At 45.0% G+C, this 16290-nt stretch overlaps 1 protein-coding gene across 1 annotated transcript in view; it reads right to left on the reverse strand.

Moving 5' to 3' along the window:
• Nucleotides 1–13976, reverse strand: part of IL2RA (interleukin 2 receptor subunit alpha) — a 54414-nt gene extending 40438 nt beyond the window's left edge. The window contains exon 1 of the mRNA XM_058532379.1: nucleotides 13731–13976. Coding sequence (XP_058388362.1) covers nucleotides 13731–13794 — 64 coding nt within the window. The 5' untranslated portion in view covers nucleotides 13795–13976. The remainder of the gene's footprint in view (nucleotides 1–13730) is intronic.
• Between the last annotated feature and the right edge of the window lie 2314 nt (nucleotides 13977–16290).

Raw genomic sequence — 16290 nt, forward strand, 5'->3', positions numbered from 1 at the left:
AACTTAAGACCGGAAAGGAAACTTAAGAAAGAAGGAAAAAGGAGAAAGTCTTGTGAAACGATGGACACTTCGGGAACAAAGTGTTTCTCCTTGGAACTGTAGCCCAGTCCTGGTGTCAGGAAGGGCCGGCCACATTGACACAGGCCCTAATTGTGTCAGATACACCAAATCCACATAGACAGAACCTGGGTTGACCCTGGCTCAAGTGTTGCCAGCAGCCACCCGCCTCCTACTGTCTCCACACCCATCTCACAGGACTGCCTCTTGCTCCCCTCACTCTGAGGCACTCTTCCTTCCTGCTCTCAAGAATCACACTCAATTTTAAAGAAGACACAAGTGTATACTGTTGGGACTGAGTGTTTGCATCCCCTCCCAAATTCGTACGTCAAAACCCTTCTGTCTAATGTGATGGTATTAGAAGGTGTGGCATATAGGATTGGATGAGGGTGAGACCTTCATGAATGGCATTCATGCCCTCGTAAGAGGCATCAGAGAGCTTGCTTCCTCTCTCCGTTCTCCACCAAGTAAGGAGACAACGAGAAGGCGGCCATCTGCAACCCTGAAGCGGGCCCCCACCAGAACCCCACCATGCTGGCCCCCTATCTCGGACTTCCAGCTTCCAGAACTCTGAGAAATACAGTGCTGTTGTTAATAAGCCACCCAGTCTATGGTATTCTGTTATAGCAGCCTGAAGGGACTTAGACATCTATGCTGCGCATTTTTGACAGGGATCAAGCCCTTTCATGGAGGATGACAATCCAAGCATGGAAATGGAGGCCACCAACTAACTGAAGGGGAAGCACTGACGTAGGTTCCAGGGTTCTTGGTGTTTTGGGGACAGCCATGATCTACTTGTCTGCTGTGACTCCCTTAAGCCAGGTTCAGTATAGACAGACAGCAGCCTGAAAGTATTCTCCAAATCCACGTGCGGACAGGTGCTACCCCATAGATAGGAGAAGGATAAGGACAATCGGTGTGGGTGGGATGATGGGGTGGGCAACACTGGGAAGGGAGGAGGTTGTGTTAAGGTTGTTGATTAAATTATACCAGAAGCCCTCTCCTGTACTCCAGGGACTGGCCTCAGAAAAGTAAACTCAACTTAAAGGCTTTTGTTGAGTTCAGTCTGTGGACTCAGGGTGGGCTGCTCTCCCTCAGCCAGCGCCGAAGGAAACACTGCCTTCCAGCATCCCCGGAGCTCCCTTTAAAGTATCAGCTCTACAGCATTCCTGCCTTACACAAATTCTTAGTTAGCACATGAAGTCATGGGCTCTGATCATTTCGGCAAGCAGGTGCTCTTCTTTTCAACAGACACCTCAAAGTTAGTAGGTGTGACCATGGATGATGATCTTGCAATGGACATTACTACTGGCCTTCTTATAGAATTTAAATCCAAGGTGGCTGCATTTTCCAAGGATGTGGGAACTCAACATCTGTGACCGTGATTCTCTAGGAATTGCTTTGTGCTAAAAAGTGACCAATGGGACTCATCAAGGATGTGGTACTTAGAGCATGAACTAGATATACTTCCTTCCTTGGCTTGAACCAAAACCTTTAGCCCTGCTTAGGAACAGACTGGATGCAGGGAGGGGAGTCTGCCATCCCCCTGGGAGGTGAAATGGCTTAGTCAGCCCCATGTGGAAGAGAGATTACTTTTCACTCCACTGTAGGGCAAGTATTTATTAAGCTAGAGAATGTCAGGATGGAAAGGGGACTTAAAGACCCTCTCTATCAACCTGCTTGCTCTCATAGAGAACACACCCTTTGCCTGAGGTGTCTCAAAGTTACAGTATGCCAGGTCCTGTTCTGAGCACTTGACACATATTGACTTTTCTAATCTTCACAGCCACCTATGAAGTAGGCTATTATGAATATTGATGATAATTAATAGAATTATTATTTTATAGTATAATACAATTAAAATATAATTAAATACATAATAAATATTTAAGATACATTATACAAAATACTATAGTATAATTAATATAATTATGAATAAGAATCACTTAATAATTAATTATTAGATAAGTAGTTCTTATTCTTCCCATTTTATAGATGATGGAAGTGAGGCACCGACAGGTTCGGTGACCTTCCCAGAGTCACACAGCCCGTCGGTGGCAAAGCCAGCATTTGGGCCTGGCAGCCTAACAGGAGGAGGCACTGGTAACCACCGCACTCCCACCTTCCCTCCCTTTGTGTCTTCGCTGCACCCTGTTCCTGTGGCCACTGTAGCCTCTGACCTCCTACTGTCTTGTGGCAAGGCTATGGTAGGCGACTCGGTGGGTGATGAGAACAAGCAGGGAGAGAGGTTGCTAACTTTGAGGGACTGTAAGGGCTGGAATCTCCAGGGACTGGGGCTTGATTGGATGCACGGGACCATTAAAGGGAAAGAAACTAGGATTTTGCCCAGGTTTCCCGGGGAAGTTGGGTGGATGGGGGTGCCTTTCATTGAAACAGGACGTAGAGGAGAAACAGCAGGCCTGGAGGGACAAACCTGGGTGTACAGAGTTTGAGAAGCCTGTGAGATATCCACGAGGAAAAGTCTGCTGGGCCTTTGGCTCTGCAGATTAGAAGCTCAGCAAGTCACGTATATTGAGCACCTGCAATATCCTGGTTACTTTAGGCAGGCTGCCTTGCGGAGCCTTACGGCCACCATTTTATACCCACAGCAACTGAGGCCCACGGAGGTTTAAGGAACCTGCCTACCATCAACTCTCCCCGCGCCACTCAGCACTTAAGGTCCGCCCCCCTCTGCCTCCCATCCCACCTGCCGTCCATCATTAGCAGTGAAGCCAGTGCCGCCTCTCTAAAGCACAGATCGTGTCCTTCCCTTTCCTAAGACTGCACTAGGGGATTCTGTCCCTCTCAGGATACAGTCCAAACCCCTGTACCTGGCAGGGCTCTACGACATAGCTCACTCCAGCCTCACGAATTCTCTTCTCCTCCTCCTCCTCTCGCCTGAACCCTCCGGCGTAACTATGCGCAGCTCTCTGAACTTACCCCGTCTTTTCTCTTTGGCTTTGCTCCCGCTGTGCTTAAGACTTACTTCCCACTTTCTCCACGCCTGCTTGTCCTGCAGGCCTCCCTCGTTGTCGTTTTTCTCTAGGAAGTCTTCTGGACCCTTTTCCCTGGCTTTGTGGCGTTCATCTCCCCTCCCAGACCACCGTGCCATTTCTTTGCACAGTGCCTACCACACCGTGTCCATCAGATTGCCACCACCTTGCAGTGCCTGCAGAGAAGGGCACTCAATGATCATTTTAAAGGAAAGCAGAGTCACATGAGTCCAAGCTAGGATTTGAATTCAAGCCCGCAGACTCCCTAATTCACGAGCCCTTTCTGCTTTCCTAAGATGCTTTCCGGTTGGGAAGAATGCCAAGTAGGCAGATGAGACTCGGAAGATTATTCCAGTAAGGGGAAAGGGAGCCAAGCTCTGAAATCGCAGGGGAGGAAGCTGCTTTGCAGGACAGGAGGAGATCTGCTGGCTGGGGTGCGTGGAGTTGGGGGCCCCTATGTGCAGATGACATGCGGACAGTCCAGGTTAGAAAGAGGATTGGATGAGAGGCAGAGGAAACGTGATGGGGAATGATGTGAGCTCTTTGAGGAGGGAAAAGGCATCATGAACGTTGCTTTCGGGGGATTACTTTGAGGGTGGGTCAAAGAGTGACTTATGATGAGAGACTGCAGGCTTGCCCAAGGAGCCCATGGGAATGAATGATACCTGTTGACAGCTTGTTTCCTTTGTACAAGGATGGAGCAGAGAGCCCAGCTCCATTTCTTTCTTGGGCACGTGAATTACTGCCTCACGACTGCAGTTTCCTCATCTGTAAAATGGGAGTGATCATAACGGTCCCCAGCTCATAGGGTTGTTCTGAGGATCCGCTGAGATAATAGATGCAGAGTATGCAGCCCGGTGCCTGGCTGGCCCAGGAAAATCTCCATTGCCACAACTACTCTAACCCGAGGAGGAGGAAGGCAGGATGCTCAGACGGCCAGGCCCACTCTGGCTCGCCGTCCCTGGGCATTAGCCCATTGCAAACTCAGGCCAGAGGACCGAAAGACAAGAAGCCCTGGGGGAGAGAAAGTGAAACTACAGCCTGGTGAGTGAAAGGCAGCGAAAACCAGAAGTGAAATAAGCGACAAAATGATCGACCATCTGGAGCTGAAATGCTAACCTTTTGTGGTCTCTGCTCTCCCGGGTGTGAGCAGGATGGCTGAGGAAACAGCTTTTTTATTTTAAAAAGGGTTTTGGTACTTTCTTACTTTTTTGTAGTTGGTTGTTTTGCTTTCCACTTAAAATAAGGAGTTTTCTCTTCACAAAGATCCTTTTATTCTAAATCAGGCTCTGAACAGAGGTGTCACTACCACAGGGGCCGGAAGTAGATACCACACCGGTGCAGAGCTGGGTTGGAAGGCTCTGCCAGGTTTCATCAGCAGGGGAAGCCGCGACAGCCCCGGCCACAGCTGGGAAAGATGTCAGAGGCACAGCCTCGCGTAAAGTCATCCCCCCAAAAACTCCCAGGAAACCCACAGAGCTCTGAGACAGGAAGAAGGTGACGTCAACTTATGTTTTGGGGACTTCAAGCAAAACTCTTAGAAATGATTTGCATGATTTCTTTGCCCTTTACTTGGTATCGTGATAAACTGATCTTTCGCTGAGGAGATGGGCCAATTTGCCCCAAGAGGCTCATATCATGAAACTCTATTTTTAAGAAACACTGTTGTTTTGCTTTTAAGTGCATAATAACGTAAACCGGACTGATCCCTGGACGTTTCAGACTGGGGAATGGTTCCCGCACAGCTGGGGACGTGGCAGTTGGTCAGCACGTCTATAGATGGTGCGTCTAAAACACTCAGGGGCCATGGGAGCGATCAAGCAGCTGTTCTTAAAGGAATGTAAATACTTCCACCTGAAATTTCCCGTATTCTGTGTAAAGGAATTTCTTGAGCAAAAGAAACCTCTGCGCATCCTCTGTCTAGATTATTCTAAACTCAAAATTAGTGGTGTTTGATTTTAATAATGTTGGTAACTAATAATGAATGACAAGACAATGCCCTCAGCCCTCCTTTCTGTCCCAAATGATAGTGTGAATGTGAGGCAGCTGTTGGATCAGGATGCGCTGGGACTGGCAGTGAGGATGAACATCTGATGTGTGTTCCGTCCACTCTTTCTGTACACCTGTGTCTTAGATCTTAATCTGCGTTGGAATTATCTGTGCAGTGTATTTCTCTCCTGCTGGATGGTGAGTTCCTGGAGGCCAAGGACTGGCTTACCTTCATCTCTAACCCTGTATCTGACGCCTAGTCATTGTTCGATAAATATTTGCTGAACGAATGAATAAACAGATGAAGAAATAACGGACAGTCCTGCCACAGGCAAGATTGTCCCCAGCTACCCTGTTGCTTCCCTCCTCTGCCAGTCACACCCCTCCTGTCTGTCCATCTACCTTGGCAGCAATGTTTTCACTCCGAAAAGCTTCACAGCAGGGAAAACTCCCGCCCTCATGCCTGAGAGGCTCACACCTCTTCTGGCCTTTGTTTTTTATTGCTGAGAACACAGAAAGCGGCGAGGCTTCGGAAGGAGGTATCTATTTCCGTCCCAAACAGAAAAGAGTGGGTGATTCCGTGGGCAGAGATTCCTGAACATGGTGGCGTTGACTCATGCCCGGAGGTGCTCAGAATTTCCTCTGTTTTGTGGGCGGCTGGGGCAGACTTGGCCTGACTGAAGTGCTTTCTTTGAAGCGCAGTCAAATACGAGAAAGACCCCACAAGCTGCTCTTTGGAGGAGGGGGGAGGAGAGCAGCAGGATTCAGTGAATTGGAGACTCCGAGGACTAGATGGGTCTTGCGAGGTCAGTGCCTCTGTAGGCACAGACACGTGAATGTGCACAGCCACAGGACCTGAGGGACATACCCCGCAGCAGGCTTCCTTCAACTTTTTAAGAAGTGAAAATAAACTTTATTAACCCAGCACAGATATTTTTACCTTTAGCAGCAGTTTAGAGGAATAGTAAAGAATGCAGTCTCTGGAATGAGACTGCCAGGCTCAAATCCTAGCTTCTTCCTAGTTGTGTTCCATTGGGCAACTTATGAACCTCCGTGAACCTTGGTTTACCGGGTGTAAAATGGGGATAATGAGAAGGCCTCACTTATTTTGAGGATTAACCGAAGTAACACTATGTTTTCACATGAGGCCTGAAAGATAGTGTACAGGCCACGAATATTAGCTCTTGTTATTATCATCATTGTTTAAAACGTTTCTGGGAACAAGGATGAAAGCAAAGGAGCCTCAGATCAAAAATAGGTATTGGTGTCAGCATTCGTGCACGGGCCTTAACTGGCCATCTGTTTGCCAGCTCACAGCTTTGCCCATCTGCTCCCCTTTCTTTCTCACTATAGGTAATCAGGGCCTCCTGGACACTACTCTGTTTTCCCTGCTCTTTAGGGTAAAGGAAGGAATCGCCCCCTTAGACCTTCCTTTTTATTCTTTAGAAACATGCTGCTCTTTCTTCTTTTGGGCAAAAGTACTCTATTGCTCCTCGTTGCCTGACACCAGCCCGCTTTTTCACTGCATCTGGCATGAGGGGGATGGAGAATCTTGGAAAAGGTGAAAAAGCAGCCCAGAGAGCATGTCTGACTAACCTGACCCATGCCTTCCACTAAGGGGCAGGCCTGCCCAGAGGCATAGACTTCTGCTCTGCACCTGACTCCTTCCTTTCATCTTCCTCCAGCACGGCGACCTTCTCATCACCCCCCACCCATGGCACCTACATTTTGGTGCCTTAGAGTTTTCTGCTGCCTGAAATCCTCCTGTTCACGGGATGCCTGACACTGGGTTGAGAGCTGTTGATCAAAAGCCCCATGAACTGGGTGTGAGGGAATAGGCGTGCAGTGTCAGGATGGAAGCCCCTGGAATCTAGCCTAGCGGTATGCAGTTAGCTGGGGCTAGATCAGGGGCAAAATTTGGATGTAGGGAAATAAGACCCCAGACTTCCTGACTATTACCCAGAGGTACCGTGCGGTACTGGTGATGCTGATCCAGTGATACATAGTGGGAAGGAAATCTACCAGACGGCAATGACGTGTAGACACTAGAGGATTAGAGATGTGAAGGACTCAGGTGCTTTTCATCTGAGCAAAAGTATAAGTTTTTATCAGAGAAACACTAGTTTTTTGAACCTCCTTTTGCTCATCACACACACAAAAATGCTTACATATATATATATATATATATACATATATTAAATGTACGTCATTTATTTCATTGCCCTAGTAAACTCCTCAGTTTTCAGTTTCTTTCTCGTGGATCATGATCCATGTATACAACTTTAGCAAAATCATTAGAAAATACCATCCTCCAACTGGTCTTCTGATATTCACAAGCACAAATTCAGAGCCAATATGTCCCAGGGCCGTCTTCTCCGAGAAGCCTTTCCACACTCTCCAGAAAGCATATTACCTTCCCTGTTCTGATCTCTATGGCGTGCGTCAACTTTGCTATGTACTGCTTTGCAGTATTTGATCTTGTATCTTTCCCAGACTGGTTTTCCCGTTTTAGTTGCAAGTTCCGTGTGGGTAGACACAATGTGTGTTTCTTCTCCCACATGATAGCCTTGTTACTCAAAATGGGGTCCATGCACCAACGACATGGGCCTCACGTAGGAGCCTGTTTGAACCAGAATCTCAACCCCACCCTGGACATCCTGAATCAGAAACTGCTTCACAACAAGATCCCCGTGTGATTTGTAAGTACATTAAAGTTTGAGAAGTACTGCATTAAGACATCTATTCTTAGTGAATAGAAATGAAATAATGGAGTCATACCAACCATGGGAATCATTATTCTGTGGATTTCAATCCTAACTGCATCTTGACTCATCTGAGGAACTTAAACAATGTTATTGTTATGTCTGAGTCTCATCCCCAGAGAATCTGACCTAATTGGTCTTAATTGGTCTTGGAGGAGGCTTGGATATCACTTGCTAAAGCACCCCAGATGTACACTCAATGTGCAGCTGATGCTGGGAACCACTGCCCTAAATACATTTCCCAGTGGGACTTGTGGTGTCCTGTTGATGGATGCAAATCCCAGAGTAACTTTAAAACAAGTCAAGTAGCCAAAAACTCTCTGAGTAATCTTAGAGCGGAAAATACCTAAAAAACTAGAGACGATTATACTATTGTTTTCCCCTAAATGGGTGATTTGTTTGAAAATCTGTTGGGGGATTCAGTGATGGATTGTTGACTCATTGGCAAACACAGTTGGCTTTCTCTTGGCAGTCTTAAATAGGAACTGCTCAGCAGATGTTTCATCTCCATTGTTAAACCGTGAGCGCTTTGAGGGCAAGGACTGTAACCTAATGTGTGAATGGATGGGTGGATGCATGTCACTGAGAGACAATGTAAAGACATGCAAGAATATTAGACTGGAATTTAAGAGGGCTGGATTCTAGTCCTGGCTCTTTACTTCTCTTGTGTGCCTAGTGTCCTTGGTTTGTCTTTGGTACCCTCTTCTTGCTGTCTTCTCTAGGTACCCAGGCCTCTGAGGTTGACTTAGCCAAGCCAACTACAGCTCCCTTACCAGAGAGGGTAACTTCCTATGTCTCATTCTCTCTGTTCATGACTATGGGTGCTACAACATTAAAGAATGTGATCAGAGGTCTTACCTTGGTTTACAGGGAGGCTATAACTCTGAGAACTATACTCAAAGTTTTGTGTTTATGTACATTTTTCTAAGGAGACTGTTAATAGAGCTTATCAAATTTTCTCAAGGACTCACCACTCAAAAAAGATTAAGGACCAAAAAAGCTGGATGGATTCTTACTATCACATTGTTCTTCTCGTTGAGAAGTTCAGGCTGTGTGTATAGGAGAGATAAATGAGGTCCATCTTTGTGTAGTGAGGTTCTCTGGGCCATTTTTTTCTTTGCCCCCTCACTGCTACCTGGGGCAGCAGCTGACTTCACCTAAGCAGAACTTCCTCAAGAAATTGTTTGAAAGGGTCGCCCAAGAGGAAGACAGGAGAGGAGGAAGCTCTTTAAGGATCTCCAGTCCTTCCTCACTTGATACCTGCCTAGACAAAGGACTGAATGAGAGAGGAGGGTCTCAGGGAGTTTAGAGATCCCCAGCAGCTTTAGAGGGCCCGAGTAGACCACAGACTGATGCCAGGATGGCACGCATTGTCAGCCCAGAGGGCAGAAATCCTAGATTCTAAGTCCTAAGGGACCAGAGGCTCTCAATTCCGCCTCCTGCCTTGTTTGCGAACACTGCACCGTTTTTGACAAATGTTCACTTAGGCTCTGCTTAAACACTCCAGAGAGAAGGAGCCCGTGACTTTGTGGAGAGTAAAGGGGTGGAGGAACTCCTTACTTTGAGCATCTGGCTGTTGGAAGCTTGACAAACACAAGTAAACCCATGGTTCCCGTTTTACCCTTTCAGTTGCTTCCTCCCACCCAGCCTCAGTCACCTCCCCACTCAAATTCTCCTTCCTTTTCTGCTTCTCACTGCTGCCCAAAGTTTGGGGCAGGGAGCTGACGGCAAGCTAGATTGTGCTCTGTCTCCTAAAGCCAAGAATCCCCACTCGTATGTGATCTCGGTGCTCTTGGATTTGAAAAATACGAAAATCATGTACCCCTAATTTCATTCTCTAGGAGGGAAAGTGAAAAATACAGGTTGGAAGGCAGCCAGAACACCACCCAGACCATCTTCCCAGCCAGTATATGCACCCCTCCATGGCATCCCTGAGAAGTGGCCAGACAGCCTCTATTTGAACATTTTCAGGGATGGAGGGATTATAACTTTTGAAGCAACCCGTTGAATTAAGATCCTCTTTCCTTTTCTCACCGGGAATGGCCTGGGATAAAGAGAAGAGAAACAGATTCCCACTCATGTGAGACCTCTCCTGTGATAAACAAGGAAATCGTTTGAGGGCAAAAATTCCCTAAACAAGCAAACCGCAGAAGACCTCACCAACAGTTAGTAGTGTTTTTTGCCTTGACACTGACAACTGTAACAATTACGGAAGCCGTGGGTCACGCTTGAGTGCAGAGGAGTACCTTTCAAGAGTTGGAAATAACCTGCAATGAGATGTCAGGCTGTGGTCCTTTGGCACTCAAAGGTCTCTTAGCCCAGACCCTGTGGTGTACGTCTTTAGTCTGGAAACTTTTTCCTCCAAAAGTACCCCAGCTTGAAAATGTCTTTGAAGCAGAGCTTATTTTATTTCCTTTTCAGAATTCTCAAAATAGATTGATAGAACTGGAAGGGGGTCTCAAAATCATCTTGATCAACCCTCTCATTTTACAGAGAGAAACTGAGGCCCAGGGAGGGGCAGCAATTTGTCCAAAGTCACACCCTTCACATGTCTTCTCTTCGGTCCTCGAACAATGTTCGTGAGGAGGTGCCTTGGCCCAACTTCAACTCTCTGCAAAGTTCAGTTTCCTCCCAAGTCTTCTCTGCACTGACCTCATGTGACATTGGCCACTTCCTAAGGGAACTCTGTTTATTTTTAAGGTTTCTACTGATCATTGGACAATGAGGCAGGCAGGGAAATTCACTTGAGTGGCCACCGTGTTGAGGGACAGCATGACTTAAAGGTGACTCTAGCTATTACAGGAATGACTTCAATAAGAAATTACACAGAAGTAACCAGAATACCCAGGGCTTTAGCCAAAGAAGGCTAAGAACGCTTCTCTTTGAGCTGAGAGGGGTCAAGTAGCGGAGTTGTGGAGCTCATCAACAGTTCTTTACTAGCATCTCTAACTGACCATTAGTGAAGTCAACGGTTTTTGCGCCTCAGTTTTCTCAAATCTAAAATGGAGTATATGTACAGGTGATACACAGCACTGCCTATTTAAGACACGCTGTTTTAAAGAAAGTAGCTACTCTCTAAGCTTACCAAAGAGCTGTCTCTCCAAGGTATATCGTGAAGATGAGCAAGGTAACAGTGGTAATAACACTTTGGGATCTAGAGAAATTGAATAGTTACATGTGAAGTTAAACATTTTGTGTTTTTTAAAAAAATTATTTCATTGAGGTCATATTGGCTTATAACACTGTATAAATTTCAGGTGTACGTTATTATATTTCAGTTTAACATTTTGTGTTTTAATGACAAATATGATGATGGGAAATTCCAGTGTGGGCAGTAGTCTTTACAAGAAGGGATAATTAGACAAAAATATCATCTTAATGGGTTTCCACACTTTGTTTTTCTTTTTTTTTTGGGGGGGGGGGTCTAGGGGTTAAAGATTTGATCACAGAATTCCTAGAATGAAAGAAAGATGGTAAAGGCCTAGATAAACTCTCAGAATTTCCACAATTCTGAGAAAGGTGCCATCAATAACGTGCTGTGTTGGTAACATCAGGAGAATTCTCTTTTAAACCACATCCCAGGACTCAGTAATATAGAGACTAAAAACACTCAAGTTGACTAATACATCCCCTGTAACCCATCACAATTTTAAATGGTGGTTTTGGAAATTTTCAGAATGAAAATCTGCCTTATGAATCAGCTAGAAATTACATCTGTTGACAGTCTGTTTGATTTCGTTAAAGACCTCTCACCCATGAGGCATAAAAAGACTTGTTTATTTTAAGACTGGGTTCTTGGAGGAAAAAGTCTGAGATGACATTATTTCATACCCTGGAGTGGTTCCTAAACCATATGTTGATCCGAGAAACTCAACCCATTTCATCCTCTTTGGCCACCAAGTCCTCATTTGCCTCTGAATTGGACTATTTCAAGAGCCCCACCACCTGTCTCTGTGTACCTAACCCCTCTCCACTCCATGCCAGTGTCATCTCCATAGACTCTGACCCTGTCTGCAGTGAAGAGAAAGAGCACAAGCCAGAGAGACCTGGGCTTGAACCCCAGCTCTGTCACTCCCTGTGTGACTTCTCAGCTTTGGGTTCTTCTCCATCTAGTGGGTTTGTGACATCCACATTGCAAAGTGGTATGAAGGTTAAAATAAGATTTATATGTCTGGCATATAGAAGGTACTCTATAAATGGTGATTTTTATTTCCTAGTTGTCTTTTATTGTCTACCAAATGAAGTTAAAAATTTTAACTTGTTATCCAAGGCCTTAGATCATTCATTTGACCCCATCCTACCCTTCCAGTCTTCATTTCCAATATCCCCACATCCCCATCCAGTGCCAGGGCCACAGTGGACCACTTGCTCTTCCCTAATGCTGTGCTGTGTCTTTGCTCACATGGTCCTCTCTATCCAGAATCTCCACGTATGGAAATTTACCAGTCCCTCAGTGCTCTGTTTGCATTCTGCCTTCATGAAGCCTTTTCTGGTAGCCTCATGCTCCCATAGATCTTATCACATTCCAGTTTGTGTTACCATTATTATACCTATGTCTTTCTCCCCTTTACTATGTTATAAATCTCTTAAGGATCAAGACTATGTCCTGTTCATTTTGATATTTCCTACAGTGTTGAAAGAGGAATAAGAGATATTGGATAGAATTTTGGAGCACTGAGTGAATGAAAGAATCCTCATAGTACTTCCACTTGTCACACTGCCACCAAGACCATTCATATCTTCAGATAAGTCACCAATGGCTAGCAATAACACGAGTTTACTTGAAATGAGTTTCCCAGAGATAGCGCATGATTAATTGCAAAGACTTTTCTGTTCTGGCTTGGACTGACTTCCCACTTTGCAAAGACCTTGCTGAGGCAGAAATCACATTATAAACCTTCCTAAAATCAGGCCCACTTAACTCCAAAGTGAAGGAGTTCCTACATGTGGGTCAGTTCACAGCCCAACAGAACTTGGCCCACTTCCCCCAAACAAGCAGAAAGACTCCTTCTATGCATCATCATATTTCACTTCTTAATACCTCTTTCTGTGGCCAGTTAGTATTATTATATATCTAGAAATTAAGAATATGAAATTATAGGCTTTGATATCTTATCTGTCTTCCTGGGTAAGCAAGGGAAGAAGTTATTAGAAAATTCACACTCGATTAACAAGAGTGGTTTGAGGTAGACGTTGGTGGTTTCTTATTTCTTAAAAAAAAAATCTTTGATAAAACCCGTTTGAAAGGATGAATGAAATTCAGAATTTGTATATATGTGTATATATATATACACACATACATATACATGCATATATACATATAAGAACATAAGAAACAGTAGTGTTCTGAAAGTGAGTATGCTTATATTTTCTAAAATTTCTATAAAATTGCACATATAAGGAGCTTCCTAGGTATTATTTCCTGAGGCAGTGAAAAACAAAGTATACATTTTTGAAGCTAAGCTTTTCTGAGATCTTAAATTCTCCAAATGTTTCATATATGAGTTACTGACATCTCAGGCACGTTACCCTGGTCTTCGAGAGATTCCTAGTAGATTTTTAGTATGATCTTACAACTGGTGGGTGCCATGGAAAACTAAATCCATTGGAAAATAAAAGAAAATTTCTGGAGGAATCTGCTCATTAGTATCCTGTCAACATTCAAAGATCATGCCACTCTATTCTTCCCAGAAGTAACTGTGAAAGACTTTGAGTGACTGGAGAGCCCACCATTCCAAGCTCTCATTATCGATCACGGACAAATGAGTCATAAAATGGGGCCCCGGTGGGTAATGGACGAGGAGTAGAACCCAGGATTCAACCTCCTTCTCTGTATTTTCTACTTAGGTGCCCTCTCTGATTCTGTGACTGGGGAGAGGTAATGTCCGCTAGCCTTCCCAAGATTCCGAGGGCACCCATGGCCCCTTACCTGTCGCGCAGCCAGGTACCATCATGAATGCAAGGAATCCCCATATCAGCAGGCATGGCTCCATCTTCCTGGCACCTAGGATCCGCTGCCTACGGAGGGGCAGTGAAGAGAAGGTGTTTCTCTGCAGAAGGCTGGGTTTCCCGTCAGCCTCTTGTTTGCATGGTGCTTGGAGGATGGGGGATGAAAGGATCAATCCGTTAGGGTTGTCATCCTTGTTGGTCCACCCAGTCTCTATGACAGTGAGGAGTTGCTGTCTATAAGTATTAGGCTGGTTTGTTCAGCCAGGAAATCGTGCCTAGCACTCTCTTCTTTAGTCTCAAATGTAGGAAGTGGTTTTAACCAAGTTTTTTTCAAGTTCAATTGCTGGGAGGTGTGGGCTGGGGTTGGTGAGAAGGATCGGGCTTCATTTGTGAATCCTTTTTTCAGCTTCACCCCAAAAAGGAAAGGGAGATTCCCCTGCCGTTGAAGGAGAGTGAGCAAGCACTTCTTGGCAGTGGTCTTATCTGGAGTTTCATAAACTGACGTCATCATGAAATTGAGGTCCTCCCCCAGCCTTGCAGCTCCTTGAGGAGTCAGCAGGTGCCACAAGGGATGGAGGGGCAAGGTCATGCCACGAGTGCAGAAGAGCAGCCTTGGTCATAGCCGGGCATTTTCTAAAGCTCTCTGATGGTGGATTGTTTTAAAAAGTCTAGTGGGTTTCTGGGCTGGGTCTCCAATATTCAGATAACTGAAAAGGAAGCAGCAGACTGACCCATACTCAGAATTCATGAATAATCTCCCTAGATTTATAATCAGTACTAGCCATAGTCATTTCACCATGATATCCTGGGTTCCAGCAGACTGACCCATACTCAGAATTCATGAATAATCTCCCTAGATTTATAATCAGTACTAGCCATAGTCATTTCACCATGATATCCACAGTATCTTATAAGATACTGTGCCTCCAGATTTGTCTTTCTCTTTAAGGATCATGCTAAAAGTGGGCTTTGGTTTTAAACTTGGGACTTTTTTGCAGAATTAAATCTTGCTTCCCTGTTTAATTATCAGAGCTATCTTCCGATTATCATGAATGGTTGACTATGTTTTGCTGTCTGGAAATTCACGTCTGCTAGCAATCATCTAGTTATAGTAACATACATTTAAAAAATATTAGAGTGGCCGGCCCAGTGGCATAGTGGTTAAGTTCTCGGTCTCCACCTCCGCGGCCGGGGTTCACAGGTTCACATCCTGAGCTCGGACCTACACACAGCTTATCAAGCCATGCTGTGGCAGGTGTTCCACATATAAAGTAGAGGAAGATGGGTATGAATGTTAGCTCAGGGCCAATCTTCCTCACCAAAAAAAATAAAAAAATATTAGAAAGCAAGCAAAGATATTGACAACAGGAAAACCATCTGGGCGAGCCAAAGCAGTTCATGGTTCGGATATGTATTACCTCTACCCCTGACATTCTCTCAGAAAGGCAGCTACCTCTGAAAAGAGCCTTGGAATTCTTTTTTTTTTTAATGAGTTTTTTTTTTTTTTTAGGAAGATTGGCCCAGAGCTAACATCTGTCGCGGATCTTCCTCTTTTTTTCTTTTTTCTCCCCAAAGACCCCAGTACATAGTTGTATATCCTAGTTGTAGGTCCTTCTATTTCTCCTATATGGGACGTGGCCTCAGCATGGCTGGATGAGTGCTGAGTAGGTCCTCGCCCAGGATCCGAACCGGCAAACCCTGGGCCGCCGAAGCAGAAGGCGCGAAATTAACTGCTGCGCCACCAGGCCCGCCCCAGCCTTGGAATTCTGCAAATGAACTAAGAATGGTTTCCAGGCTAAGTATCAGTTTTGCAGAGAAAAATAATGAACTGATCTCTTTCTGGGAGTGGGCAACTTAACAAAATGGGACAAGATTATCTTTTCAGATTCCAGAGGAGCTTTAGCTTCATTGCTAGAAACATTTTCAACTGCATGGATGAGTGTTTTGGTTTTTTTTTTTTCCAGCTGTGTGGATGAGGGCAGTAATTCCTGTTATCCCCATGGTTATTAAGCAGGAGACTTTTGCTAGCTATAGTTATCATATAATTTTGAAACAAACTTATGGGAAAATTGGAAATATAATACAAATAACTTCCCCCCTCCGCCAAACCATTTGAGAGTAGTTGCCAATGTGATGTTCCATTGCCCCCGAATACTTAGTGTGTATTTCCTACAAACGAGGACATTCTCCAACATCACTCCAACCATCCCAATCAGGAAATAACATTGATGAATTACTGCCATTCAATCCTCAGACCCCAGTCTCTCTAGTTGTCTCTATCATGTCCTTTCCAGCAAAAGGATCCAGTTCAGAACCACGTGTTGCATCTTGTTGTCGTGTATCTTTAGCAGGTTCTTTGTCTTTTCTTGACTTCCATGACCTGATACTTTTGAAGATTACATTACATGACACTATTGAGGTGAGATATTTTGTAGATTATACATCAATTTGGATTTATTTATTGTTTCCTCATGATTGGATTCAGGTTTTGCATCTTTGGCAGGAGTAACACAGAAGTGGTGCCGTGTTCTTATCATCAC

This window comes from Diceros bicornis, chromosome 36 (genome assembly GCF_020826845.1).
Source record: "Diceros bicornis minor isolate mBicDic1 chromosome 36, mDicBic1.mat.cur, whole genome shotgun sequence".
In the NCBI taxonomy this organism is placed as follows: Eukaryota; Metazoa; Chordata; class Mammalia; order Perissodactyla; family Rhinocerotidae; genus Diceros; species Diceros bicornis.